The 27,549-nt window shown below is 30.6% G+C and overlaps 4 protein-coding genes across 8 annotated transcripts; 2 read left to right on the plus strand and 2 right to left on the minus strand.

The window, feature by feature from the left end:
- The first annotated feature begins 1,449 nt into the window (after nt 1-1,449).
- Nucleotides 1,450-5,495, plus strand: LOC123917279 (reticulon-like protein B8). 2 transcript variants are annotated; one of them, XM_045968957.1, is made up of 6 exons: nt 1,450-1,809; nt 3,227-3,411; nt 3,528-3,708; nt 3,790-3,931; nt 4,638-4,707; nt 5,180-5,495. In XM_045968957.1, exons 2-6 carry the CDS (start codon nt 3,237-3,239, stop codon nt 5,335-5,337), a joined length of 726 nt encoding a protein of 241 aa, XP_045824913.1. In that variant the 5' UTR covers nt 1,450-1,809; nt 3,227-3,236; the 3' UTR covers nt 5,338-5,495. The 2 variants fall into 2 exon arrangements, with proteins under 2 accessions (XP_045824913.1, XP_045824914.1); XM_045968958.1 differs by having other exon boundaries at nt 1,589-1,809; nt 3,224-3,411.
- Nucleotides 5,496-11,067: 5,572 nt separating this feature from the next.
- On the minus strand, nt 11,068-11,945 carry LOC123917281 (agamous-like MADS-box protein AGL80). Its single transcript, XM_045968959.1, has 2 exons — nt 11,811-11,945; nt 11,068-11,566 (listed from the first exon to the last, which is right to left on the minus strand). Exons 1-2 carry the CDS (start codon nt 11,884-11,886, stop codon nt 11,109-11,111), a joined length of 534 nt encoding a protein of 177 aa, XP_045824915.1. The 5' UTR covers nt 11,887-11,945; the 3' UTR covers nt 11,068-11,108.
- A 1,700-nt stretch (nt 11,946-13,645) lies between these two features.
- LOC123917282 (uncharacterized oxidoreductase At1g06690, chloroplastic) lies at nt 13,646-17,968 on the plus strand. Its single transcript, XM_045968960.1, has 10 exons — nt 13,646-13,928; nt 14,992-15,083; nt 15,158-15,198; nt 15,284-15,448; nt 15,531-15,553; nt 15,685-15,756; nt 16,479-16,646; nt 17,017-17,099; nt 17,180-17,242; nt 17,627-17,968. Exons 1-10 carry the CDS (start codon nt 13,715-13,717, stop codon nt 17,810-17,812), a joined length of 1,107 nt encoding a protein of 368 aa, XP_045824916.1. The 5' UTR covers nt 13,646-13,714; the 3' UTR covers nt 17,813-17,968.
- Nucleotides 17,969-23,062: 5,094 nt separating this feature from the next.
- On the minus strand, nt 23,063-27,346 carry LOC123917283 (transcription factor PIF4-like). 4 transcript variants are annotated; one of them, XM_045968964.1, is made up of 9 exons: nt 27,103-27,346; nt 26,268-26,375; nt 25,342-26,167; nt 25,146-25,244; nt 24,996-25,061; nt 24,762-24,827; nt 24,361-24,657; nt 23,787-23,913; nt 23,063-23,434 (listed from the first exon to the last, which is right to left on the minus strand). In XM_045968964.1, exons 2-9 carry the CDS (start codon nt 26,339-26,341, stop codon nt 23,430-23,432), a joined length of 1,560 nt encoding a protein of 519 aa, XP_045824920.1. In that variant the 5' UTR covers nt 26,342-26,375; nt 27,103-27,346; the 3' UTR covers nt 23,063-23,429. The 4 variants fall into 4 exon arrangements, with proteins under 4 accessions (XP_045824920.1, XP_045824921.1, XP_045824919.1 ...); XM_045968965.1 differs by having other exon boundaries at nt 23,796-23,913; nt 27,103-27,331; XM_045968963.1 differs by having other exon boundaries at nt 23,796-23,913; nt 24,996-25,244; nt 27,103-27,297.
- Nucleotides 27,347-27,549: the final 203 nt, after the last annotated feature.

Here is a 27,549-nt window from a genome sequence, read left to right on the forward strand (position 1 = left end):
TTGTATATTTTTTCCGACTCTCTATAAATTTTCTTTTTTTTTTTTAGACTAAAAATAAAGGATATTCATTCATTCAAACTGATAGAGTACATCAGATGTAATACAAATTCAAATTTGCTAAAAATAAAAAAGGTGAATCTGCAAACAAACTCACATCATCCATGTTAATAGCATAAAACGGCAAATTACATAAGCCTACATATATGACTATATTGAAGTGTCTGGAATGTTCATGCCCCCAGATCTGCAGCGTTGATGACACAAAAGTCGACATTGGATAGATTTGTAGTTGATCGGATCTAATCCTTCAACCTGAAACAAATGAACACCGCACAAAGACGGGAAAACAAAATACACCGTACAGAGACGGCACAACAGAATACACCGCACAAGGACGGGATAACAAATAACACAAAACCAAACAAATATGTGAAAAATCACACTTATTTAATAACGAGAAAGAAAAAACAATTTGGAGGGGTGATTTTAGGTCAAGATTTGACCTGAAATCACCCCTCTTTGATAAACTAAGAAGAAGAAAAAAGATGACGGCTAAGGTTAGAACTTAGGAGATGAGAGATTGTTTATATTATTCTCCGCTAAAAGAATTATAAAGTTCAGTGGCGGCTAGTGTTAAAAATACTTTTTGGTAATTTTTTGTGATGCCATGCCACACGATAGATCACACATGGTCTTTAATTACTTAGCCATCCATACATGATACTATGATAGTACTTTTTCAATTTAGTTAAGCACTCCTTGTGCTTAACTCTATTTATATATATTTCATTTGTCTTCTTAAATAAAATAAATAGAAACTAAATGTTTTTATATCATATAATTAAATTAAAGTAGAGTATTGTAAAATTATTATTTTGCACTATGTGCATATCCTATTTTCACAACTTATATTATAATTGTTAACTATCAAATTTTGAATTCTTACTAGCAGTCTCCTCAAGTGATTAAAGCATGTGCAACTAGGAGTTGTTATGGGTTTTGCATTGGTGAGGAACATTAGGAAAATGTTGGAGCTAATGTGGTGGCTATTGTTCCTCAAGTGTAGATTTCTCGCTCGTATTTGGCTAATGTGGTGGCTGCTATGAGTTTTGTCTAAGTTAGAAATTGATTTTCTATTGATGTTATTGGTGATTGATTCTTCTTAATAGGGGGGATTGACGCAAGACTTGACACTGAGGATCAATGTTCGATCTCCTGCAATTGTGATCAGGAGAGAGTTAAAATCATTTAATGCTAGAATTGACCATCGAATCAGATTAAGTGATTCAACGAAACAAATATTGGTTGGTGGTAAAAACCAAAAAAATACAATGACATATTATATTTTATATTAATTTATATTTTAAACTAAACATCTCATTATTTAATTTAATGATCTTTTTCCTTTCTTCTTCAAAAAAATGATCTTTTTCCTTTTCAAAGTATTCTTTTTACTATTCAAAGAATAAATTATGTTGACCCTTTTATAAGAAACAGAAAAAACTACATAAAATTCAACGCTTTTCAATTTTGAAAGAGTAAAATTAGATTACAAAATCAAAATTGAATAGAATATATAGAATGAAAAACATGTGATTAGGTGTGTGTGTGTGTGTGATTGGGTAGTTGACAACTTGGTCAGTTATTGTTATTGTTATTGTTCTCAATTTACATGCTCTTTCTTTCATAATTCAATCATATACATACCATACCATTGGCATGTAGCAACCAACCAACCTCATCTCTCAATTTTCACTCTCTTCCTTCTCTCCCTTTCTTTCAATCATCTTCCCCTGCTTGATTACTCTGGTTAGTGAATTTCACTTTCTTATGGTTGCAAGTTTTGTTTTTTCTTCTATTTTATCACTCAATTCATTAATTCATGTTTATTGTTTTGCTCATTTATTTTGGTTATTGAGTTGAATTTATTTGAAAAGTTTTGGTTTATACACTGAAATTGTGTCATAATATATTAATTTCTGCTTTTTATTGATTTATCTTATGAACTCATATGTAACTATGTAAATTATGCTCATGATTTTTATGATCATGGTCCTGCAATTATAACACTTTTTGGTTCCAGTCTGGAAGTTTTTTGTCGGGTTTCAATGTCTGCACTTCGTAAAAAATTTGCTTTTCGTCCCTACTTTGAGTCATGGATTGTCAATTTTATGATCATGGCTTGTCAATTCTTCATCTATGAAAAAATTTCGATAAATATATTTTTTTGTTGGTATTAACCTCTGGTTCCTAAGGGAATGAGACCCCGGTAATCCAAAGTTCGGCTAAGTAAAGTCTGGTCAAGAGTTGTTTCTACAAAATATCGAACTCAAGTTCTCCTGAACGATTCATCCTAGGGGAAGCTCATTAATAGTTTTTGTTTGTTGATTTTTTTGTGGGATTAATTTAATGAAAAAAACAATGATATGTGAAAGTTTATATTTTTCACAGTGGAAGCTAAGCTTCTCTTGTATGCTGATGTGAGTTCTTTTCTGCCTGTTGTAATATCAATTGATTGTTAGACATAAATGATTATGTTTGTGCTGAGATTTTTTATTGGTAATTTTTTGAAGTTGATTGATTAGACATCTAAGATAGCTTTGATGGATTTCTTAGAAAACAAAGCATGATTGTGCTAAGTGATGAAATCGATCTTTTGAGTCTAAATTCTTTTGTATCTTTTGCTCTACAGTGTTTTTAACCTCCTGTTATTTGTACTGTTTGGTCCATTCCCTGCTTTAATTGTGATGTAGAAAGCTATAAACCACCGACACGGATACAGACACGGCATTGACAATGACACATAGACACCGACAATAATTTAAAATGATAGAAGAAGTGATTGAATTTAACTACATCTGTTGGTGTTGATTTACTGTCAGATACCAACACATGTTAGATATCAGACATGTCTTCAATCTAAAGTGTCGGTGATGCATAGGTAGAAAGGGATTTGCCATATAATTGAAACGACAGAAAGATTATCTTAAGTATTAACAGGAGATGTTTCATTTGTAACTTACATTTTGATTGCTCTAATAGTAGCCTCTTAAGTATATAAGTTCGTAATTTAAAGTTAGCAATATGGTAATCTCTTATGTTTAAGCTTGGAAAAAAAATTGAACCTTTTGCATTCACTTTTCATGTTGGTTTTCTCGTAAAGTGATGTTTGCTGTACGAGCTCTTTTCTCTGGTATTTGATAATGTTATCTCTTGTTCTTAGCAGCACAGGAACAATGTCTGATAAAATCACAGCAGAAAACCTCCTTCACAACCTTGTGGACACATTATCGGATAAGCCAAAAAAAGTATCATTCTTTGAGGAAGATAAATCAAAATCAGTGAGCTCTGAGATTAACAGACTGTTTGGACGAAAGAAACCTGTCCACAATCTTTTAGGAGGTGGAAAATGTACGGTATTTATACTCGATATAATTTAATATAAGATGTACATTATTTAGTATTTACATCAACATAAGAATTAAATCACTTATTTTCTCCATTTGTTGTGCCTTTGAATGCCATAGCTGCGGATTGCTTGTTATGGAGGAACAAGAAGATTTCTGCTAGTTTTCTAACTGGTGCAACAATTGTTTGGGTGCTATTTGAATGGCTCAATTATAATTTTATTTCTCTTGTATGCTTTGTCTGTGTTCTTGGCATGCTTGCGCAGTTTCTATGGTCAAATGCTTCTGGCTTATTTAACAGGTGATTTGAGCAGCTTTACAAATTTTCATTTTCTCAACTTTACAACTTTAATTGATCATGACTTGTGATTTATGTTGACAGCTCACCAGCTCAAGTACCCCGTTTTACTGTCCCAGAAGAGTTATTTGTGAACATTGCAACTGTGGTCGGGAATGAAGTTAACCGTGGGTTGAGGTTTCTTCAAGATGTTTCTTGTGAAGGAAACTTGAAGCTATTTCTCATAGTATGTTTGTACTTATATTTATTTACTTTGATATCGAAATTTATCATCCAAAGTTAATCTTAAAACATATGCATTTTTCACAGTGCTTGATTTTCAATCAATTCCTTTTCTTTTGAAGTTTTCAACATAATCTTTAAATTGTGACATGTTATTGATATTTGTCATGGGAAATGCTTTCTTGACCTTCTCTTAATTGGTATGGTAGGTTCAATATTCACATGCGCATAGTACTTCGTAGTAGGTATGCTGTATGACTCCGTCATAACATCATATTCCATAGATGTCACCATATTTATTCAGTTGAAATCCATCACAGCATTAACCATGCATATGCTATATAGAAGCAACTAAAGATTAATTCGAATTCATTCACCAAAACCCAGCTAGCCCATATTTCGAACGTATGTGGAGGCATGAGGCCAACTCCGTTGTGTTGACCTCCGTTTGGATGAGGTCGTCTAATACACTAAGTGTCAAGGTTATTTATGTTAATCTGTCAAAAATAACATGTTTTGTGGTTAAGCCTCATTATGTCACATTTTTGTCGCTAAAGATATGAACATTATTGTGCAAAGTGTCAAGGTTATAACTTGATTTCAGATATTGACGTACCTTAAAATATATTTATGTCCATAGTGCACAGAAAATTGCATGTATTTGTCTTTTGAATCTGTGACCCATGGTTGACAATTGAAACACTCTCCAGACTGTAGCAAGTTTGTGGGCTGGTTCAGTGATTGGGAGCTGGTGCAATTTTTTGACTGTCATCTATATTGGTAAGACCATTTTTCTTTGCATCTTTTGATGGACCTTTATTCTTTAAATCAATATTATGACACAAATATTTACACATGTTATTAAGATTGCTTCCCCCGCACCTAGCACGGGTAGTAATGGTTCTAGTTCAGTAAATGGCCTCTCCCCGGGAGGCTTTGAGAAAACTTCTTCCGTTTTCGTTTCCTGTTCTCACTTTTTTAATCAGTTTTCTATTTTCAAAGATTTCTACGGGAAAGACTAATAAAACAGGAAACAGATTGAAAACAAGATGACAATTTTGTTATAATTAAAAGTGAAAACGTTAAATAAACTGGGAAACTTTTCCTCAAAGGGGTTTTCTTTCCGAACGGTCACTTGGCGCCTATTCACAAAGGCGCCAATGTTGTGTATATTCCTTAACACTAATATTTTCCTCTTCTAGTTTATTATTCATGTTATATTTGAACACTGAAACGAATATTTTGTCCGAAGGTATTATTGCTGCACATACACTTCCAGTTCTGTATGAAAAGTATGAGGATGAAGTTGACAACTTTGTGTACAAGGTCTTTGGTCAGTTACAAAATAGCTTTAGCAAGCTGGATTCTGGTGTGCTCAAAGGAAAGTTCAAAGGAAAGAAGCATGATTAAGTTTATACTTATGTAAATTATCGGTTAAAGGAAATAACTAGGGGGATGAAAATATTTCTTTCCGGTGAATGATATTTGATTGAAATAAACTTGCTTTGTAAATGATATTCCATTCAGACAATCTGCGAAACTTTTCTGTAGAGTTTGATTCTGATTCATCGCCTTCTTTATCAATTTTTATGAGTTCAATACAATGCACTGGTAGAATTTTTTTTTATTTTAAACATGCGTCCAATCACATTTTACTGTAGTGTCGTGTCATAACATTATTTTTTAAAAATATATGACGAATATCTATATAGTGAGATGTGATTGAATGTGTGTGAAAATGAGTTTGTATCAGTTGCAACAGAGTTCATAAGGTTGCAACAGGTTGGATTGGTCTTTTATTGGGAATACTCTTCATGAGGTTGGCCTTCCACCGGAGACGATTAATGTTATTATGTATGCTGCTATATGAGTGCGGAATCTAATAATGGCGAGTGAAATGGTGATGCAAATGAGTTTTTTTTTTCTGCAGCAAAGATGGAATTCGTCAAGGTGATCCGATTCACCATATCTCTTTGTCATGTATTTGATAAATTGTCTCACCTTATTATGCAAAGTAAGGAGGATGGACAGTAGAAAAACGCTAAGGGCGTGAAGGGATGGCTCGGTATTTCTCTCACCTTATGTTCGCATATGATTTTCTAAATATTTTAGGGTTCCTCTCTTGAGAGACTTCAAAGAGAAATGATTTTCAGTGTATATAATTGATCAATTGAGTTCTAAGTTAGTTTTCTGAAAGCTAAGCACTTGGCATTCATTGGCCAAGTCACCTTGTCAAAAATAATAATTGAAGCAAAGTCTATATATAGCATGCTTCAAACCACAAATCACAGCACATACCATGATATCTCGGAAAGTCCCCTATCCAGTTACCATTAGTATCCCGAATAATACCACCACAACCTTTCTCTCTTTGCTAGCTTCATCTGTATTAATTTTCGTCCAACCTTTCTCCGACGGCTTCCAACCGACCTAACTAACCCCTTTGGGACTTTTGTAACAATTTTTTTTTAGCTTTCACCACCGGTTTAATCTGGTTCGGATGTCAGTTCTGACATCAAGTGATTTCAGCCCCACTCGATCGCAGTTGTGGGGGATCGAACCATGATACTCCATACCAAATTCAACGCCGATCACCACTGAACCAATTGGTTTTGTAAAAGATTATTCACCATGTTAAAACCAATTTAAAATAAGATGCATTAAATTATTATTTTTCTCAAAATTATCTCTAACTAAAGGGAGAGAATTAAAAGATTAAATTATTTAATAGTTGTTAATTAGCACATAATTTGTCCACACATACCTAATATGTCCAACTATATATAAGTTATTAAGGTGACTTATACTACACAACAGAATATATGCATCCAAGTTTTGCTTTAGGAATTGGGGCCACATATGTCTTTGAAGAGTCATGAGAGAAATGAACAAACACAACTTTAACCTTTCTTTGGCCAAAGCTACATTGACTAAAACATGTCTCTTATATTTTCACCTTTGTTGCCTAGATTTTTAGTATATCCAAGTCATCTTTTGTGCATGAGGCCACTGCACTCATGCGTGTGTAAAAACTCTTAATTCCACATGTTGAATGCTTTCTGTAACAAGAAGCCATGAGGTTTGCCCAAGTTTGGAATCTCAAACTCCACTAAGCAAATTTGTATGGATAGAAGTCATCCAATCCCCTCTTTTGTAAACATAAAGAATTGTTTTTAAAAGTATGTGTAAGCAAAAGTATCACAATAGATTCAACTATCCCAACAAGCTAGGTTTACACCTCCAAGATTAAGAATTTGAAACCCTAGTATGTATTGTGTTTTATTATTAGAAATTGTAACTATATATAGTACATACACACCATAAATATATGAAAACAGATTTTCTGCAATGTAAATTTTCTACAGTGGAATCTTGACCCTTCTTTTAATATTATTTCTAATTGGTCAAACATAATTGAAGGTGGGGATCATTACTGGACAGTCTTCAGCGTAAAATCCACCCACCGGAGATTATCCTTTCGCATAAATGTGTTATTCATATACATATATTTATTTTGGTTAGACTCTGGCTCTTAAAAGAATAGAACCCTAGTAATTTAAGTTTGGTTGAAAAATAAATAAAATTTGATCAAAAATTGTTGCAAACATAATACAAATATTTAAGGTCATCTCTAGACTCTTTTTTGGAAGGTTCATATTATACAACTATTTGCATGGATGCTAAAATTATTTTTAGGTGTATCTAATATGATACTCTGAAAAAAGCATTCAAAGGTGAATCCTTACTTTTTTTTTAATAAACTTTAACAATATTTTTCAAAAAAATAACTTTAACAATATATACATCTCTTCTATTTTTTTATTATCATAAAATTCAATTTATTATTAAAAATGGTAAGTTTCCTTTTTTGGGAGTTTAATATAATACAAACTTACATACATTGTAAAAAAATATTATACAAACTTACACTTTTTATTAGAGTACGTACTCATACAATTGAACTATTCATTGTAAAAAAAACAAATATGACACTTTTTATTATACTCATATAATTAAACTATTCCATTTTCCAATTTCTTTATACCAAAACTTTTGAAACCAAATCTCTTTTCTCTCTATTGTTTTTGTTTCATATATATAAATTAATAAAAAATCTGCAAATTATATTCCCATGAGAATATTTGTTTTCAGAAATCACAGAATAATTTATGGGTATAAATAAAGGAGGCCGGTTAGAGAGATTGAGTCAACCAAAGCAATTCACAACTAGTAGTGTAATTTGTATACTTACAATCTAACAATGGCAGTTTTAACTTACGTAAAACCTGTTTTGCCTTTGTTTGTCTTGTGCAATGACTGGGTAGCAACTGGAGTTCACATCAAGAATGAAGCCGACGATGATGATGATGACGATGATGATGATGGTGGTATTGATATAGCTCCGGCCGCATAATAGATTTGTCAATATGTATTGTTGAGAATGAGGAATGCTTGAGCTTATGTGATGAATGCATGCTGGATTATATAGCATACATGAGATGAGCTATTTTATCTATAAACTAATTTATATGTCCAAGTTTCTGTAGACTTGCTTATATACCATATAATAATATATACTCAATATAGTATGTTTGTTGTTTTGCTTACCTAATATATAAATATAATATTTGAAGTTTTGGTGGATCTCCTTCTATCTCTCTCTCTCTATGCTATAAAACAATTCATAACACAAGAAAATGTGATTTTTCAAACAATATTAAAAATAACTCTCAAAAAAATAATTATAACTTCTTTACATCTAGTTAACCTATATTAATGTATGTGTGTGTGTGTGAATAAACATTTACTTATTTCTTTCATTTTTGTTGGAAAAATCTAGACTCAATATGTACATGGCTAGGGGGGTTTAATATACCTTGTATTTTTCCCTTGTAATCCCTCTTTTTCTTTTTTTTAATATATAAATTCATATTTTTAGCCTTTCAAAAAAAAAAAAGTCAAGTATGGTGTGACTTCAACATTTTTATATTTCTTCCATGATATATAAACATGAGCAATTACAAAAACATGGGTTTCTTGCTTAGCCAATAAGGGAAGGTGAAGTATATCTAGTGTGAAAAATTAATATATAATATTTATGTACATTTTAGCCATGAGCTTAATTAGACGTTAAACTTTTTTTTTAAAAGGCCAATAGAGTAAAGGTGACATCTAAGACATCTCAATTCTAAAATAAAATTTGTTTTTAATTCAATTTTAAAGAACACTAAAATTAGGTATCTAGCTATAAAGTGTTGAGAAGAAAAATATATCATATTCTATAGTGAAGAATACAAAATTAATTACCATTATATGAAGTGTTGTACCTTTTACAAGTGGATAGTGAAATTCTCCCCTTTGTTTGAATATTTAGACCCTATAGGTTTTGGCTTTGCTTTGAGCTCCTTTAATTTGTTTATCTTTTGTTTTGTCATAGTTCACTATTTTCTTCTTTTACTTGTTTCTTTTTTATTTGCTTACTTAATTGTATTATTACTCAAGTATCCCCTTGTACCAGTTTTAACAACTCCCTCTTTAGTTTGGTTTATTGAGGAGGTGTGTTTCAGTGGTGAAGGTCTTTTTAGCAATAAATCAATAAAGGGTGGTTTTTTTTAGCTTTGTAGCTTGGTTGGTTTTGGCAGGTTATTCCTAAAATTAGTTATTGGAAATTACTTTTTTTTATAAAAAAAATAAAAATTTCAATAACTAATTTTAGGAGTTTATTTGTGAATGTGTCTTGTTGATGTTTTAAAAAATTGTTTTAATTATAAACTGTCGAGATTTTTTATTTTTGATCCAAAATATTAAGTCCCAAGGACTCCAAAATTTACAATGTGAAACTACAAGTGTGCTTTGAACTCTATTTGTTTAATGTTTAATGATGCACTAATAATTTTAGATTGAAATAAACATATATAATTGCAATTTTAATCCTCTTATTTTCATCCAATAATAAAATTAGTTGCTCAATTTTATCCCATTTTAGTTTACTTTATCAGAATTTTGGACTCAACGGTTACGTAGCAAGTCTTACAGAAAACTCCCTAAAAATTTAGTTTCATCAACTCCAAAAATTATTCATTTTTTATAATTTAAGTACATGTAAATAATTAATCTATTTAAATTATTCTACATCATTATATCATATGTCATGTCATTTAAGTCACAATATTTTAGTCCATTAACATGAGGACGGGATTAGAAAACGATTTTAAAAGGAGAGAGGAATAAAAAGGTTAAAGGGGAAAAAATAGAGAGGCCGAAAATATAATTAAGTCAATTAAATAATAATAATAATAATAATAGAAGAAGTATCAATAGATATTTGAAAAATTCAACTTAAAGAAAATATGCCCAAACATATAATTAAAAATGGTGAATATAGTGTTTTGCTATTTATTTTTATTTTGTAAAATTTATTATTTCTATATATATATATATATATATATATATATATATATATATATTGGTCAATGTCAAATTCAATTTTAATTAATTACCTTTAATATATTCTTAAATTTTTACTGACTAGTCAAAGTTACCTTGAACTTTTAAATATATATATATATATATATTATATACTTGTCCATCAAAGTAAAAAAAAAAAAACAATTAGAAACATTTTATAGAAAAAGATAAACTTTGGGAGGAGAAGGCTTAAAGATTGTACACTAGTCTTTTAACTCATTATTTTTAATTAATTTCACTTATATCTAAAAGTTAGCCCTTGTAAAAAAAGTATAAAAATTAGCTACATAAGGGGATGCTATATATTGTTGAAAATCAGAAACAAAATTCTCCTTAACTTTTATTGATTGATATAATTAGAGTTGCGAAATAAGCTTCAAATTTTACAACTCTCACTTACTAAGCTCCTTAATTATGGCCCTTTATTAAAATAATTAGAGTTATCATTATTTTTTTGTGGGTAAGGATGAGGTGCTCTATGATCCATTTTTATGTCAAGTCATAATTATTTGGGATAACTTTGTATAAAGACAAAATATTTAAAAATAAAAAAAATCATATATTTGAGATAAATAGAGTACACATATTTGAAACAAATATTCATGAAAACCGACTAAAAAATATGAAAATAACAATAAAATCAAACAACAAAAGAGAATATAATGACTCTAATTAAACAACATAAGATGTTGAAAATTTATTTGACCAATATTTTATTGTTTCTTTGTTTCATTCATTACTCCAGCTTCATTTCCATCATGCTCTTGGGATTCAATTTTCATTCCTTCCATCTTTCGATAAATTTCTTTCAGATTCTCATCAATAAAACATGACATATCATTTAGATCATTTTTGCTCATTGAATTGCCATTAAATTCTTTAGTATAAATGTAATGGTTAATGATTATGGCCATAACATTTTTCCGAGTTTCCTCCCTTTCTTTCTTCAATTTCTCGAAGTCTTTCTCAATCCTTTTCCACAAGAAGTCCTCTTGATTCACCTTATTATTACTTTGCTCCGATTCAGGCAAACTCGCAAACCTTGATAGCACACTTTTGGCTCCTGAATCTGTTGGCCAAACCACTGGTTGAGGATTGTTATTATCATAGAGTATTCCACATGCTTCGATTCCACAAAGAGTGGTGATTTCATTAAGCCTCTTCAGTATACCTATTGGGAAAAAAAATATAGCTAGATTGATAAATTATAAATTATGGATGGTGAAATTTTCAAATTAAATTACAAAATAAAAGATTAATATTTTAAATTACTAAATAGAATCATAGAAAAAACAATTGACAACAAATGATTATTCTAAAAAAAATCTATCATATTTAATTATTTTAGAATGAGAAAATATGATATGCAAATAAAAACATGCTTTATTGAAATTAAAGAGAGGCTGATCTCTAACCAATTTTTCTCTTTCTGAATGCTGCCTTTCTCTTTGTATTATGTGTTATGAATGCAAGTTTCACCTTGTTTCCCATGGTAGTGATGACCAGAAAACAAAGTAGAAATTCTTATAAAAGGGTTTGTGTTATGTTTTTCTTGGTATTCTAGCTGTGCTACTTATATAGACAAAATTTGAGATACACATAGTTTTAATTCAGAGTAAGAATAATAATTATTTATAAAGATATGGAATATATTAATATTTAAAATTATAATATTATCTATATTCAAAGAAAATTAAATTTAATACGATCGAAAATTGACTAAACACTGTAGAGTTTTGATTTTTTTGACTAAACACTGTAGACAATATTTAGAGTAAGAATAATAATTATTTATTTAAGTATTATTTTGTACATGTTTGACTATTTATTTTACTATATACTTGGTATATAATATGTTTATAAATTGTCAGTATATCCATTGGTATATATTTTTATCATAAATAAATAGAATAAAATATATATCTATAAAAATAAAATTATCAGATCTTACAATATTCATCCCTAATTATAAGATTCTGTATGACAAACGTGTACTATTCATTTATCTTGTTTTGATCGTATTTTTTTAATAATATATAAATGTAAATATTAGCATATAAGATATTGTTCATGAGAAGTATTTTCAAAATATTAAATTTATATAATTTTTATTGATTAACAATTAAAGATATTAGTGATCAAAATACTGCATTGGTGTTTGTGCAGTGGTCAAACATGGTCTTATAATTAAGGACAGATGTAGTATTTGATATTTGATAATACGAAAATGTCATTAATTATTTACTTAAAAAAATTATTCTATATTATCTATATTTATAGAAAGTTGTTTTTGACTAAAATATTTATAGAAAGTTACTACAATTGAAAATTGACTTTCACTGTAGATTTCTTATTTTTTGACTAGACACTATAGAAAAAATTAGTAAAAAATTATTTATAAACAATTGTTCTATAAAAGACGTATAATACTAAAAGAGATTTACGATTATTTTCTTTCTTTCAAAAAATTATATTTACAATTATTTAAAAAGTTATTTGTTTAAATATTATTTTGTACAAGATTGAATACTTATTTCATATACTTTTTGAGTTTTTCTCTCGTCTTTTTCGCTTTCTATTCTCTTTTTCTTTTTGTCTCTTATTTTTGAGTGACTATCGTACTATATTTTCGAATGGTCATAATAACGATATTAGATGGTGTAATTTTAAAATAATTTTTCTAATTAAAATAGTGTAATTTCTACTGTCTTAATCATAAGTAAATTAAATTCAATGGAAAACTAATGTATTCAATCTATAATTAAAGTCAAATATATTAGTTATCTAATAAATCTAAAAAGTAAAAATTTGTTTATAATTAAGGTCATAAAGGATATATGACATACTTTGAGCAATGTATCTCGTAATGTTTCAAAGAAATAAAATGAGTCTGCAACTCAACCTAATAATATCTTCGACGCAAATTTTCTAAGAAAATTAAAAAACTTTGCCTTCTATTTTCTATGCAACCAAACATATAGTGCAAAGTGCTAATTTTTCTTTTCATTTTTTTTGTTTTATAATCTCTTCCTAAGAAAAAGGGGTCATCGACAACGAGATAAGTAAAACATGGCCAAAAAATTATTCCACCCAAAAAAGATTTCATTTTATTTGTGTGCAACATTGTCAAGTACATCCACGTGTACAACATTGTCACCTTAAACTGTCCCATGTTTCACAAGATTGCATATGACGTGTACACTTCCACAGCCTCCAAAACTAAACTTCTCAATACCTTTAAATATTTCAACAAAGTTTCATATTTCAACAAAAAAAAAAAAAGAATCATTATTTGTTTTGAGCTTCATTTTGTGTCTCCATGGCTCTTCATATAAACAGTGGTTGTTTTACTGTTATGGGTCATTCTAGAGTTCACAGAATAAGAGCTGTTGCTTCAGATGGTTCTGCTACTACTCTTAAGACAGTTGATGACAAGGTTAAATTGGGTGGTTCTGATTTGAAGGTTTCAGCAATTGGAATTGGTGCTTGGGCTTGGGGTGATACTACTTACTGGAACAATTTTCAGTGGAATGGTAATTCTTTTTTTAACTCCCTCTCCCTTTATCAAATATTGAGACTCTCAAACACGGACACCACTCGGATTAGGCGTGTATTGGACATGGTTGGACACCAACATTTATGATTATATGAATTATGTCATTTTTCAAATTATTATCGATGTTAATGTGTCGGTGTCTATGTTGTGTCTAGTGTGTTTAGTACATGTGTCCGTGTTTCATAGATTCTACATATCATATAGAATCCTAAAGCCGGATTTGTAAGGTTGAATTAGGCTCAACTCTCAATACTAAAATAAACAATCATTGGTCTAAGTATAGTTGCCTCCGCTTAACTATGATTAATACTTGAGTCACTTAACCATTTTGTCCAGAGTTCGACCCCTAATCTGTGTGTATGGAAAAACTGGCATTAGTCTTTGCAGTTTTGTGCGAAGGATATCCTGGTTTACCAAAAAAATAAAAAAAATAAATTATGATTTGAATTTCAATTATAATAGCTGATTGCTTTACTAAGTAGAAACTTTGATAGCAAATTTAGGATTTATGCTTTCTTTGTTCTCACTAGAAGGTGATACACTATTGTCTCTCTGATACCAATTATAGGTAGGTTTTAAGAGAAAACGCAGTTTATGTAAGCCGTCCAATCAATATGAAACGGTCTATATCGTTTAACTCATAATTTCCCAACTGTAGGGAACTTGGGTCCCTTAGGCATTTCTTGTTGGTGTTTCAAGTGAGTTAAAAGTATCACATTGAATGAAAGAGTAAATGTTGAGAAACATATAAGTGAGAAGACATATATACCTAATGTCTTTAAGTTTTTGGTGAAGATGCGATGTCTAAACTCACTTGTATCGTTGCTAAAAGGTGGGTCCTCTCATGTGAAAATTACACATTAGAGGATCCGTTCCTTGTTCAGTTTACTTACCATGTAAACTATTAGAGTGCTATTTTATAATAATGGAGACCGAGTTTTTTCCAACAGTTTCGAATAAGTTTATGCGTTTCTATTACAATATTATATGTTTCTACTCAAGGATCACTAGATATTCATTTTCTTTTGTGCCAATTTTAGATAGGAAAGAGAAGGCTGCTAGAGATGCTTTCAATACAAGTATTGATGGGGGTCTAACCTTTATCGACACTGCTGAAGTTTATGGATCTGGGGTGAGTGAATATCTTATCTAGGTTTCATTGATGAGTGTAAATTCAGTAACTTAAAAATTTGTCCCCTTTTTCAGCTTTCTTTCGGAGCAATAAATTCGGAGACTCTTCTTGGAAGGTAACACATACATTTTTGGTATAATTTTCATATGCAGATTGTAATTAACACATTAATAATGGTTCTATATGTTTGTTACATGAAGATTTATTAAAGAAAGAAAATCAAAGGATCCGAATGTTGAGGTTACAGTTGCGACCAAGTATGCTGCACTACCATGGAGATTAGGCCGTCAAAGTGTTATCAGTGCACTTAAAGATTCCCTTGATCGACTTGGAATGACGTCGGTGGATGTGTATCAGCTTCATTGGTCCGTTTTTTATGAACTTGTTGAATGCTATTGTTTTTATCCAAGAATAGTTTTTTAACGAAGTAACACGCTTATTTTTCAGGCCTGGAGTATGGGGAAATGAAGGTTGTCCGAGTGTACCAATTTAGTTCATTGAACTATTCATTTAATATTACGGTTAATGGAACTAAATGTTTGAAAATTTATTCATAATTAGATTAAGATAATTCTTAGTTCACCAATGAATTACTTTTCAGGGTATATTGATGGTCTTGGCGATGCTGTTGAAAAGGGACTTGTAAAGGCTGTTGGTGTTTCAAACTATAGTGGTAACTCTCCATCATTATTATCTGCTATATAGAACCGACACTTTATATTGAAGGCGTTTTCGAGTGTCCGAACACCGACATGACACTGACTCTTGTGATACCTTACAATTATTACCGATGTCAGTGTCTTGTCTGGTGTCCATGACTCTTGTGATACCTTACAATTATGCCTATGTCAGTGTCCAATATTTCCTCCATTCCTAGTCGATGTGGGACTAACCAATCACACTTGAACTCCAATAATCTAATCATATTTTACCATTATGATATTAGTTCTTAAAATATCTCCAATAATATCGACTTGTTGAGATGTGATTGGATACATGTGTAAAATTCTTTTATACTAGTTCATACCAATTAAACTATTTTAATTATATCTAAGGGTAAAGTTGAAAAACTAAGGTTAATTATATCTTGGATTTATAACATAACTATTGTTTTCGAACAAAGATAAAATGTTAAAACAACCATATAGATATGAAATAGATGGAGTAATAAATATCTTTTAATGAAGTTTCTGTTTTGAAGAGAGTGAGGTAGAGTTGGGCTTTTTCTATTCAAATGTGACATATTATTAGTACACACTACTATCAAAAGTTGAAAATCAATATGATACTGTGTTATTGAGTTAGTTCTGGTATATTTCTATTTTATTGAATTAGTTCTGGTATATTTCTATTATGAGCATTAGTATTTAACATTCATTTTTTCTATGTATATAGAAAAACGACTACGCGAGGCTTATAAACAGCTCAAGAAAAGAGGTATTCCATTGGCTTCAAACCAAGTAAACTACAGCCTCATTTATAGGGCCCCGGAAGAAAATGGTGTGAAGGCTACCTGTGATGAACTTGGGATTACATTGATTGCATATTCACCAATAGCTCAAGGTGAATCCTTTTCAGTATTCAACATGTTTATTGTATCTAATTTTGTTTTCAAAATCATAGTTGCATATCAAAGGAATATTATTTGTAATCCAGCACACTGAATTTTTTTACTTAAACATACGTAACACTTAGTAGATATTTAATAGGCTCAAGTTGTTAATGAGCTCCTTCTAGGACGAATCGTTCTGAAGAACCCGAGTTCAATTCCTGGTGGACCAATTTTTTGTCTGGTTTTACTTAGCTCGTAGCAGTATTCTGGATTACCGGGGTCCTATTCCCCCGGAAACTAGAGGGTTAATACCAAAAAATACCATAGCAGTCCATTCATGAAATCTGTTTGTAACCAATGCAAAATCCGTATCTTAAACAGGTGTTCTAACTGGAAAGTATACTCCTGAAAAACCGCCAACTGGGCCTCGAGGCAGAATTTATACTCCAGAATTCCTAACAACGGTACAGCTTTTATGAAATTTGAACATCTAATAAATTATACCGATGATACTTGCTTCCTCAAGTATTTATTTATTTTGCAGCTCAAACCTTTGCTGAACAAGATCACTGAAATAGGAGACAAGTACAACAAAACTAATACACAGGTTCAAACTGTTTTTTATTTCGATGATATAAGTTCAACATTTGAATATTAGTATAAGTTTGTGTAAGCCTGTTTTAACAACATAGTGAAGACACAAGAACAAACTTTATATTAGTTGGTCCTTCCGAATTGTGACCTTGTCCATGTATGACACTAGGACGCATGTATGCTCAATGCCAAAGGGACTTGGTTTTAACAAGTGGAATATTTTAGGGCCTAATGCGCACAATAGAAACCAAAACACACAATCATAATACCCGACAGACTAAAAATGCAATTAAGCCTTTTATTAGAATAGCTTTTACCACATGCTTGAGTACAAAATGTTTATGTTTCAAATGACCCTTTGTGAGTGATCCCTTAAATTCTAACTGATTCTTGTTAGGTATCCCTGAACTGGCTTGTAGCTCAAGGCAATGTTGTACCTATTCCTGGTGCTAAGACACCAGAACAAGCTGAAGAATTTAAAGGTGCACTAGGGTGGAGATTGACTAATGAAGAAGTAACTGAGCTTCGAAGTTTGGCGTCGAAAATTAAGTCTGTTATTGGTTTTCCTGTTGAAAAACTTTGAAGCATAGTTAAGCACTTAATTAATAGGTGCTGCATACACCTCCTAAATCATTTTGTAAAGTTATACTTATATATAGTACAGAGAAAATGAACAATAGATTGTATTCATTGTAAATTGAAAATTGAGAGAAAATGATATCTTATCTTATTATAGTAACTTAATAGAGTGCTTATCTAAATCTAATCGTACAATCTCTCTGATATAGTCTTGCTAATAGTGAATGATAGGACATGACTAAAAATTCTATATGTACAATCATTTTTACTTCTTATAGTGTCTTAATAACTCATAGGGACATGTCTTAATATGGGGATTGGATATAACATAGTTACTGCGTTAGACCGTTCAATTAAAAATGAACAGTCGAGATCTTATACTATGTAAAATTATCAAAACCTTTGATTGTTTAATCAGAATTCATTAAATTGTAAATGGATGATTGAGATTCACTGTTGCGTCAAACTGCATGAATTCACTACAATAGTGAATCCAAATCCTTATTAAGTCATAGAACATCACCAATAAAAGTTTTAATAGTATAAGTAACTAGGTTTGGTATAGTGGTTAGGGATTTGGGTAATACTTTATATGTTTGGGTTCGATTTCTAGCTCATTATAAACAAAAAAAAAAATAAGTTTTAATCGTACAAACATTTAACCGTAACATCGAACATAGTTAAAAAATATAATATAAATTAATCGTAACTTTCGTTTATGTAGTCTTAATTGTTAAATATGTTTGGATCTCATCCCAAAGCTAGCTCAAAGGGTGAGGTTGCCTTCACATATTTATACACTTCACATCCCGGGAACCTAAGCAATGTGAGACTTCAAACAAACTCCAACAACACACAACTTCACATTCAACACCCACCCTCATGGGTAGGGTGGTCCTGGGTCAAATGTCCACATTGCAGTTTTTAACCCGGCTCTGATACCATGTTAAATATGCTTGGATCTCATCCCCAAAAGCTAGCTCAAAGGGTGAGGTTGCCCTCACATATTTATACACTTAACCGCCCGAAAACCTAAACAATGTGGGACTTCAAACAAACTCCAACAACACAACACCATATTCAACATTAATAACCCATAGCACAAAACGAATAAAAAGTATCTAACCATAGATATGTAGGTAGGAAATTTATTGAACTTAATTGACTATAGGTTGAGTGCCCATTAAAAACATATTTTTCAAATATAATTATGTTAAGAGTCTTTATACATTTGATGAGAGTTGACATAGCGATAATATGTTTATTAGTGGAGAAAATCTTCATAATTCTAAGTCGATTTTATAAAGTTTAGTTATACTTAATATTTATATTCATGCATCAAATTCAATAGTATTAGATGTAATAATGTATGTTAAGAGTCTTAAATTAAATAAGAGATAACATAAAAATATGTTTACAGTGAAGAATTAGGAACCATACAAGTGCTGTTTTAAAAAATATATATTTAATTTACAAATTAGTGTAGTTTATTAATTTGAGTTAAAATCAACCAAAATTCAAAGAATTAGTAAAATAAATATATTTATTGAAGTGTCCTCGTGTTTAGCATTGAAGTAATAGGTCCCAAATTTGTACCCCAAAAAAAAAAGTAATAGGTCTCAATTGTTGACTTTTTTAGACAACTCATTTTCGTTGAATTTGAATTGCTTGGAATCTATGGAGAGAAGACCACCGGCTTGAACTTGTGGCAGATTTTGCATTCTATACTATAGCCAAGTGGATTTATCAATGAGTTGGTACATGTTTTCGACTACGAATAATGCTAGCAACACACTTTTAAACAAACACACTCCAACACACATTCTTTTATTGGTTGAAATTCACATAGGTCCCATAAAAAAATGTGGACCCATATAACTTTTATGGGACCCATATAAATTTTAACCAATAGAAGAGAGTGTGTTAGAGTGTGTTTGTTAAAGAGTGTGTTACAGCACTCCTCTTTGACTACATATGAAACTTTTTTTAAGAAAAAAAAAATCTTTTTTAAAAAGTTTATTTGACTAAACTCATATACTAATTGTAGAGAAGTGTGAAATCACTGTTTAGTAAAAAATAGCGGATATCTGTTAAGCAGTTTATAGCGGATGAACTTATAGTAAATAACTTATATAAGTTAGATTTTAGTTTATAGCGAATAAGCTATCTAATTAAAAATATATTTTTAATTAACATTTAATTTTTTCAAGTAAAATGACAGAGGTAAAAATGGAAGAAAAATGATAAGCTATAAGTTCATAAACACCACTTGAAATAGCGTTTGAAAAATAAGTTATAAGCTCTTTTTGAAAAACATTTACTAAACATGTCTTTTTATTCATATGAACTTATAAGCTATAAGTCATAAGCTCAAAATCTGGTATATCAAATTTAAATTATTTTTTATATTTTTAAATTGAAAAAAAGAAGAAAAAAATGTTTTATAGCTTAAAAACTATTTTAGAACAATCTTAAGTAGAAATATTAATGGTCATTTTAGAACAATCTTAAAAGCTATTTGAAATTTGTCCTCTAAATTTACAAAGTTAAAGTTTAGTCTTAATCTCTCGTTGACCAACTATTAATTTAACCATTATATATTTTAATTCAAATTTTTAATTATAAACATTTGATTTCTATAAAAAAAAAAGAAAAAATTGTTTTTACATCAGAACACATCAGAGACTTCATATAGTGGTGAACTAACAAATGCTCCTACAAACAAGTTTTTTTTTTTTACAGATAGATGAAATGAATCGGAATTTAAACTTCAATTATGACGTCCGACACATAAAGAAGTTTTAAACAGATTCATGCGTGTTTACATGTTTGAATATGTTTTTTTGACAATTACATGTTTGTATATATGTTGTTGATATTAGTTTTCTGTTTATGAAAGAAATTAATTCATTGACATGAATTATTTCTAGAAGAAGAGACAACACACATAAAATATAGTCTCAAGATTTTATTTAATAGTTTGCATCATTGAGATAATAATGTTCTAGTGAGAAGATCAGACAAAGCTCTTGCCTATTTGAGCAAAAAAATAAAAATTAGCTTATCATGATACTTTCCTAGATCGAAAAAACAGTGAATAATAATAATGCTATGATGGGACATAGGAGCTAAGAACAAAATGGCCCATAAACAAAGATTTGTCTACAACAAAAAATTTCAATGTTGGACAACAAACTCTAAATTAGAAACAAATTGCATGGCCACCAAACAAACTACACAAATTATGTGACATTTTCTCAAGAATTGATTCCACCAGCAAAATCCTTCAATTAAGGATGTTTCATATGTAGTGCTTCTATATTAGTGAAAGGTGGAAATAACATGGAAAAGTAGGGGGGAAAATAGGAATGTATTGAAGGAACATAATAAATTGGAGGGTACTATTGCAAAATGGAATCATCAAGTATATGGATTATGATATGTACCAAAACCATGACCAATTGTTTTGAAGTGTAAGTGACTTATGTATTGATTTTTCATTGGGTTATATTCTAAGGGGACCACAATTGAAGCAATAAGTCATGGATTGTGCTATAGTGTCTATTTTTGAGGTCCCATGACAAGATAACTTTGTGCAAATACATGGCATCAAAATTTTAGTAGTTAGTTGATAGTCTTTAATTTTGATATAGGGACCACTCTTATTAGCATTTATTTGAAACTTGACTATAGATAAGGCATCACATACAAAGTAGAGGAGGATAATCCCGTTCAGATGAGATGATGCGAGTCTCTTCAAATTTAACTAAGATTTTAGGTTTGATTCCTGGTTTGGACATGCAGCAACATTAAAACTCTTAGGGAGAGTTTGCCGCCTACTTGGATTCCATCAAGTTCGAGGGATTAGTCTATGCAGTTGTACACAGAGAATACCTGTTAAAAAAAATTAGAGGGAGGGTATACATATTCATTTTTTCATGCCATTTTTATAGGATGATGAGATAAAAGAAATGTAAAGTGGTCGGCATTCTCACCTGGAAATAATTACAATCAGACGACAAAAAAGAAAAATGTTGAAGAAAGTCATTTATAGTTGAGAGTAAATAAAGGAGAAATTAATCATGAATCACCTAATTTTTTCAAACTTATGCATATAGTCACCACACATATTTGGTAAAATTTTGGTGCTTTTGTTATGCAAGCACTTTAGAAAGCTAGGACATATACTATTGTAAGCAATAAAAAAAGAATGAAGAAAAATGAAAGGTGACCTAATATAGTTGCATAAGTCATCTCCATTAAAAGGTAGCATGCTAAAATATAGGTATGCTCAAACATTGAATGGCTTACATACCTTCAATTTATTGCCCTGCTTTTATTGTGCTTTTACAATTTACACATCCACATTAAGAAATCCTCACAAATATCAATTTTTAAGGGTTAAATATATTTTTAATTCATAACCTTTTTTTTTTTTTACATAAATTCACAATTTTTTAAGTTTACTTATATAAATTTTGTTCAATTTTAGTTCATGTTTTATTTTCATAGAGCCTAATGCAAGGACTCAAAGTACTCTTTTTTTTTATATATAAAGATAAATTGGAACTAAAACATATTTAACTTTTTTTTTATGATGATAATGGATTAATTTGGTAACAATTATGCATAGAATGAAAAGATGAGCAACTGTAGTACTTTTGGCAAAGTGTTCAAGAAAAGAATAGAATGGTCATTATAATTTCTTTTAGCATTTCATTTAAGGAAATTATTTATTCAAAAAATAAAATATTTTAATTTTTAATGCGTTAGCTTCACACATTTTCATAAATATTTCACAAAAGCTTACTATTTAAGGTGCTTAATGAGTGCTACAAGGACATTGTTTAGCATTTTCCTTTTTTAATCATTTTGAAGGTAAGCTAGTTTTACCAAAACCAATTTCTGCCTTGATATAGAGTTCAAGCAAGGTATTGATTCTTCTTGAGGTGTTCACTTCAAGACATATCATTTTGAGGTATTCTTCTTGGCGTATGCGAAATAATATATTATTTAGAAGAGTTCATGTTAATGTACCACCTACTTTAATGGACCAAATTATTTTTATGTTGTTGTTTTGGTTTATAGGCCGAGATAATAATGTTAGTTTAGCCTTTTTCGATTGGTGTAACAATTCTTTAGTTTGTTCTCAACGTACCTAAAATGATTGTTTTTTGAATTATAAGGGTTGAGTACCCCTTGTACTCTTTATAATTCAAATTTTTGTTTTATAAAAAAAAAAAACTTCAACATATATCATAATTCTTTCTTTTTATTTCCATTTTAGACCATTTTTATTGCTCCTATTTTTTATTTGGACACTAACATTGTACAACCACCACCGATAGATTCTCTTAAAAAAATGGGTTGGAACTAACTCAACCCTACAAATCTGACTTATAAAATGAAGAATGCCTCCTACTTCTAAATATATTTACGGACCATGTCTTATCTAATGTGAGACTCTTAACGGATCCAAAAAATAAGTCACTTGTATATTAATCAAGTGGACTATATATGCATCCATATATTCATAGTTGAAATCATGCTTTAAGGCTTCTTTCATCTTGCAATTTGTTGGTTACACCATAGGTTCCTATAGGCATGCTTCTAACTAATTATTAACCTGTAAAGAATAACAAGTAAAATGTCAATAAGTTTTAATATGAATACATAACAAATAAAATACAAAAATTAAGGGGAAAAAACAATGAAACTTTTATTGATGTGTCTGTATTTGGCATATACTCCCTCTCTGGTCTCATATATAAGCAGAAATTCTTTTTTCAGGATCACTTAATAACTGATGTATCTAGTCCATAATATGAATCAGATACATCGGTTATTCAATGAATCTGAAAAAAGAATCTTTACTTATATATGAGACCCGAGAGACTAATATTCATGAGAACAAGTTTATCAGAAACCACTGTTTGATGCTATGACAATAGAGAGGAGAGCTATGTATATTGGCCTACCCATTTTACCACTCAAAGCATCATTAATGTTTGCAGCTCCATTCATTGGTCCACTACTATTGCTGGTTGGAATCATTGTTTGACTATTTTGTACAGTTTGGGGACCATATCTGTACATATTCATTGGCTACAAAATAGTACCAACATACAAGTTAAAATTCATTTCCATAGGTAAAACATGAGACACTCATAAAGAAGTTATAAAGACTTTTATAGGGGGAACAATTAAGAAGTCTGTCTTTGGTATCACGGTGAGTATGCCAGAATCATGGTGATTCACCGTGAGTTTACAGAAGCTACAGAGTGTAGTTTTTGAAAAATTACAGTGGATCACCGTGATTCTGACATATCTATCGTGATGCCCAACATAGGTTAAGACTGTGTTCGGATAAACAGCTTAATTAACCGTTTATTAAATAAATGTTTGTGTTTCAGTTATTTTTGTAACAAAAATTAAAATATTAGTCAAACTGTTTTCATATAAGATATAAAATGTTTTCATAATCTATCCTAAAGAATTTATGGAAATAAGCTGGAAACAGACCCTAAGTAGCTTTTGGAAGAAGCTAATTACCTGAGAAGCATTTTGCATAAGATGATAGCCCATGTAACGCGCGTACTGCTCTGAAAGAGCTGGATTTTGTATCTGATTTTGATAATTAAAGGCACCTAATAGAGGATTTTGGCACATTAATGTCTGATTTGGTGTCTGAGGCGAAGACACGGATGGATCAAGAGGCATTCTCGGTACTTGCATCGGATTTTGAATCGGAGGAAATGAAGGTGTAGTCATTCCCATGCTCATTTGTGACATATATTGTTGAAATCCTGGTAGCATCATTGGTTGCATGCCAGATCCCATCCACATTACCTATAGCAGAAAGATCGAAAAATTTCATTTCAGTTGTTAATTACTAATATGCGACAATTTTCATATGCAAGGAAGATATTATTATATCGTGCTCGTGCATTTACCTGAAGTTGTAACTGAAGTGATTTCAAGTAATCAATTGCTTCTTCTAACATTGATGCTTTGTCTGTCTGCACATACATGGCATAATTAGTTTTCAAACCACTGTGATTAAATCGTATAAAATGGAGAATTGTTCTCTACATGTTTATATTTACGCGGATCAAGGGTTCGAGTCCTGCTACTAACGAATTCTACGTCCCCTTAATAATAAAAAAAATGTGGTTTTGATAACAAACCTTACTACTGTGAGGTATGAGTTGTTGCAACGCTTTCATCTTCTCATTAATCCTATCTCTTCGCCTCTGCGATGATAAAAAAATGATTCTTCTGATAAGTTCAAAACTTTTTGAAAAATTCAGTCTTCTAGAGAGGTAGCAAATCCTTACCCTTTCTGAAAGATTATGCACTTCAGCAGCCCGGTTCCTTCGAGCTGACCCTGACTTCTGAGATACCTTCTTTCGCACGGCTGGTTTAAATTCCGTGTCCTATTAACAAAAACATAAAATATGAGAACTGATTTTGTAAAAGAATGAAAAAAAAATTAATCATGAAAGTAAATAGATATAGCAGGCGTGGCTTTACCTCACTTTGTTCGACTGAATCTTCAACGTCTATCTCTTTTCTCTTTTGTCCGTGGCTTCTTGTAGATAAGGAACAAGTTTTTCCAAGGCTACTTCCCGAACCACCAGAAGATGAAGTAACCACCGGTTCAAGCATCTCCGATTTCCCTTTCTCATGCCGAGGAATTGTTTTGTGAACATCACCTTTGATTATTTCCGGCTCGGTAGAGATAGTAGTCCAAACACCGTTGCTTGATACCCTGCTTACATCCGGATCTTGTTGGACGTGATTGCTTCCACAATAACTCGAACCAACTGTCATTGTCGAACACTCTCTAATATCACATTGTGAGAAATTACCGGTAATTTTGTCTCTAAACTTTGCATCATCGCCGTTAGAAGTTGCTAAAGAAACATTAGGTAGTCTTGAAAAGTGAGAAAAGTTTACAACCTTATTTGTTCCACACAAATCATTGTTTCTCTGCGATGAATCGGAAACATGATGATGAAATCTTGGAGCCGGCATAGGAATTCCCGAGAATTCTTCAACAAATGATGGTTTTGTATTCGTTGTTTGTGAATTGTAAGACTCAACATCACAAGGTGGAAGTTCATTTAATAGATTTGAACATAATTCTTGTTCAAGTGGATCCTCAAGAGGAAATTGTTGGATCCATGAAACTGTTTCATCGGCTTGAATCAAGTTACTTAATGTTGTTGATTGAAGATTCTTATGAACTTGTCTTGAAGTGTTTGAAGTTGTATTCACAAGTGGTTTCTTATTTGTTTGGCTATGTAATACTACTTGTCCATTATGCCATAGAAGCTCCACAAGTTCATGGTCTAGCCTGAAATAATCACTTACATGGTTAATTGTTAATCATAATTTAAGCAAATTTAATTAGAACAAGATTATTACAATTTGGTAGTGAAATATTTCACACACACCCCATAGGTTGCTTCTTTTGATTGGCGACAAAAGTATCGCTACCAAAATTCCATTCAGGAAAAGTGTTGTTCATCGCTAACCGAACCAAACTGAACCAAACCAGATACCTGTTTGCACCAAAAGAAAGAAATTTAGAGTTTTGAATAGAAAATTAAAGACCCTTTTAAATAGAGTTTGACTATATAAAGAAGAAAAATAAAATAATCTATAAAGATCATTTTTAAATAATCAAATAAGCATGATTAAACAGATTTTTATATTGATAAAAAAGGAATAAAAGATTCAAGGGTTTAGGAGTTTATAGCAAATTAACCAATGAAATGGAAATAAAGTAAAAAATTTCTATTCTGAACTAAGAATTTTAATTCCAAGAGTTCCAAAATTGGAAAAATTAACTCTCAATTACTGTTGAAAAGTACATGTACATTTACATGCCCAGAAGAGAAAAACCATAAGAATAAAATTTATAACAAAATATTAAACAAAACAAATTGGGCAAAATTTGAGACAGGTAGCTTGCAGAAAGATTCATAAAAAAACATAAACACAAACACATATAAAGAAAAACAATTTCCTAAAAAAGAATGAAACAAGAAATAATGATTCACAAATCATTTAATACTTTATTTAATTTAATAAATGAAAAAAGTATTTAATAATGATTCACAAATGCTTTATTTAATAAATGAAAAACATGTAGAGAAAAAGAAAAGTATGAAAATTTATTCATTTTCATGAAAAAAGAAGAGAACCCCATATTTTAATTTTTATCATCATTGTTTATAACTATCAATCACATTTAGAAAAGGAGCATAAAAGAAGAACATCACTCACCTGAGCTAATACAGAGTTTTATTTTTCTTTCTTTCTTTCTTTCTTTGTTTCTCTGACTTGTTTGTTGACACAGAAGCTCCTTTGTTTGTTCTCTGTTTTTTCTCCTGTTTTTGAGTGTGTCCTTATGTTTTGGGAAGTGTGAGAACAAATTATGAACTAGAGTAGAGAGTTTTTAACAACAAGTAAGAGAGGGACATGACATCAGCACATTTAGATAGATAGATAGATAGAGATAAAATCCTATTGTATAAATGTATCGGATTATACGTGTTCCGTGTCTATGACTTCATGCACTTAGTAAAATCGTTTTAAAAAAAAAATTGATGTTAATCGGTGCCCCGGACACTGGTTAAGAAAACCAAAAAAAATAAAGTTATGAATATAAACTAACATTTTTTAAATTTTAGAGGAGTTGAGTGCACAAACTTCAATGTCAAATTACTATTT

The sequence above is a fragment of the Trifolium pratense genome, linkage group LG3, assembly GCF_020283565.1.
Source record: "Trifolium pratense cultivar HEN17-A07 linkage group LG3, ARS_RC_1.1, whole genome shotgun sequence".
NCBI classification, from domain to species: domain Eukaryota; kingdom Viridiplantae; phylum Streptophyta; class Magnoliopsida; order Fabales; family Fabaceae; genus Trifolium; species Trifolium pratense.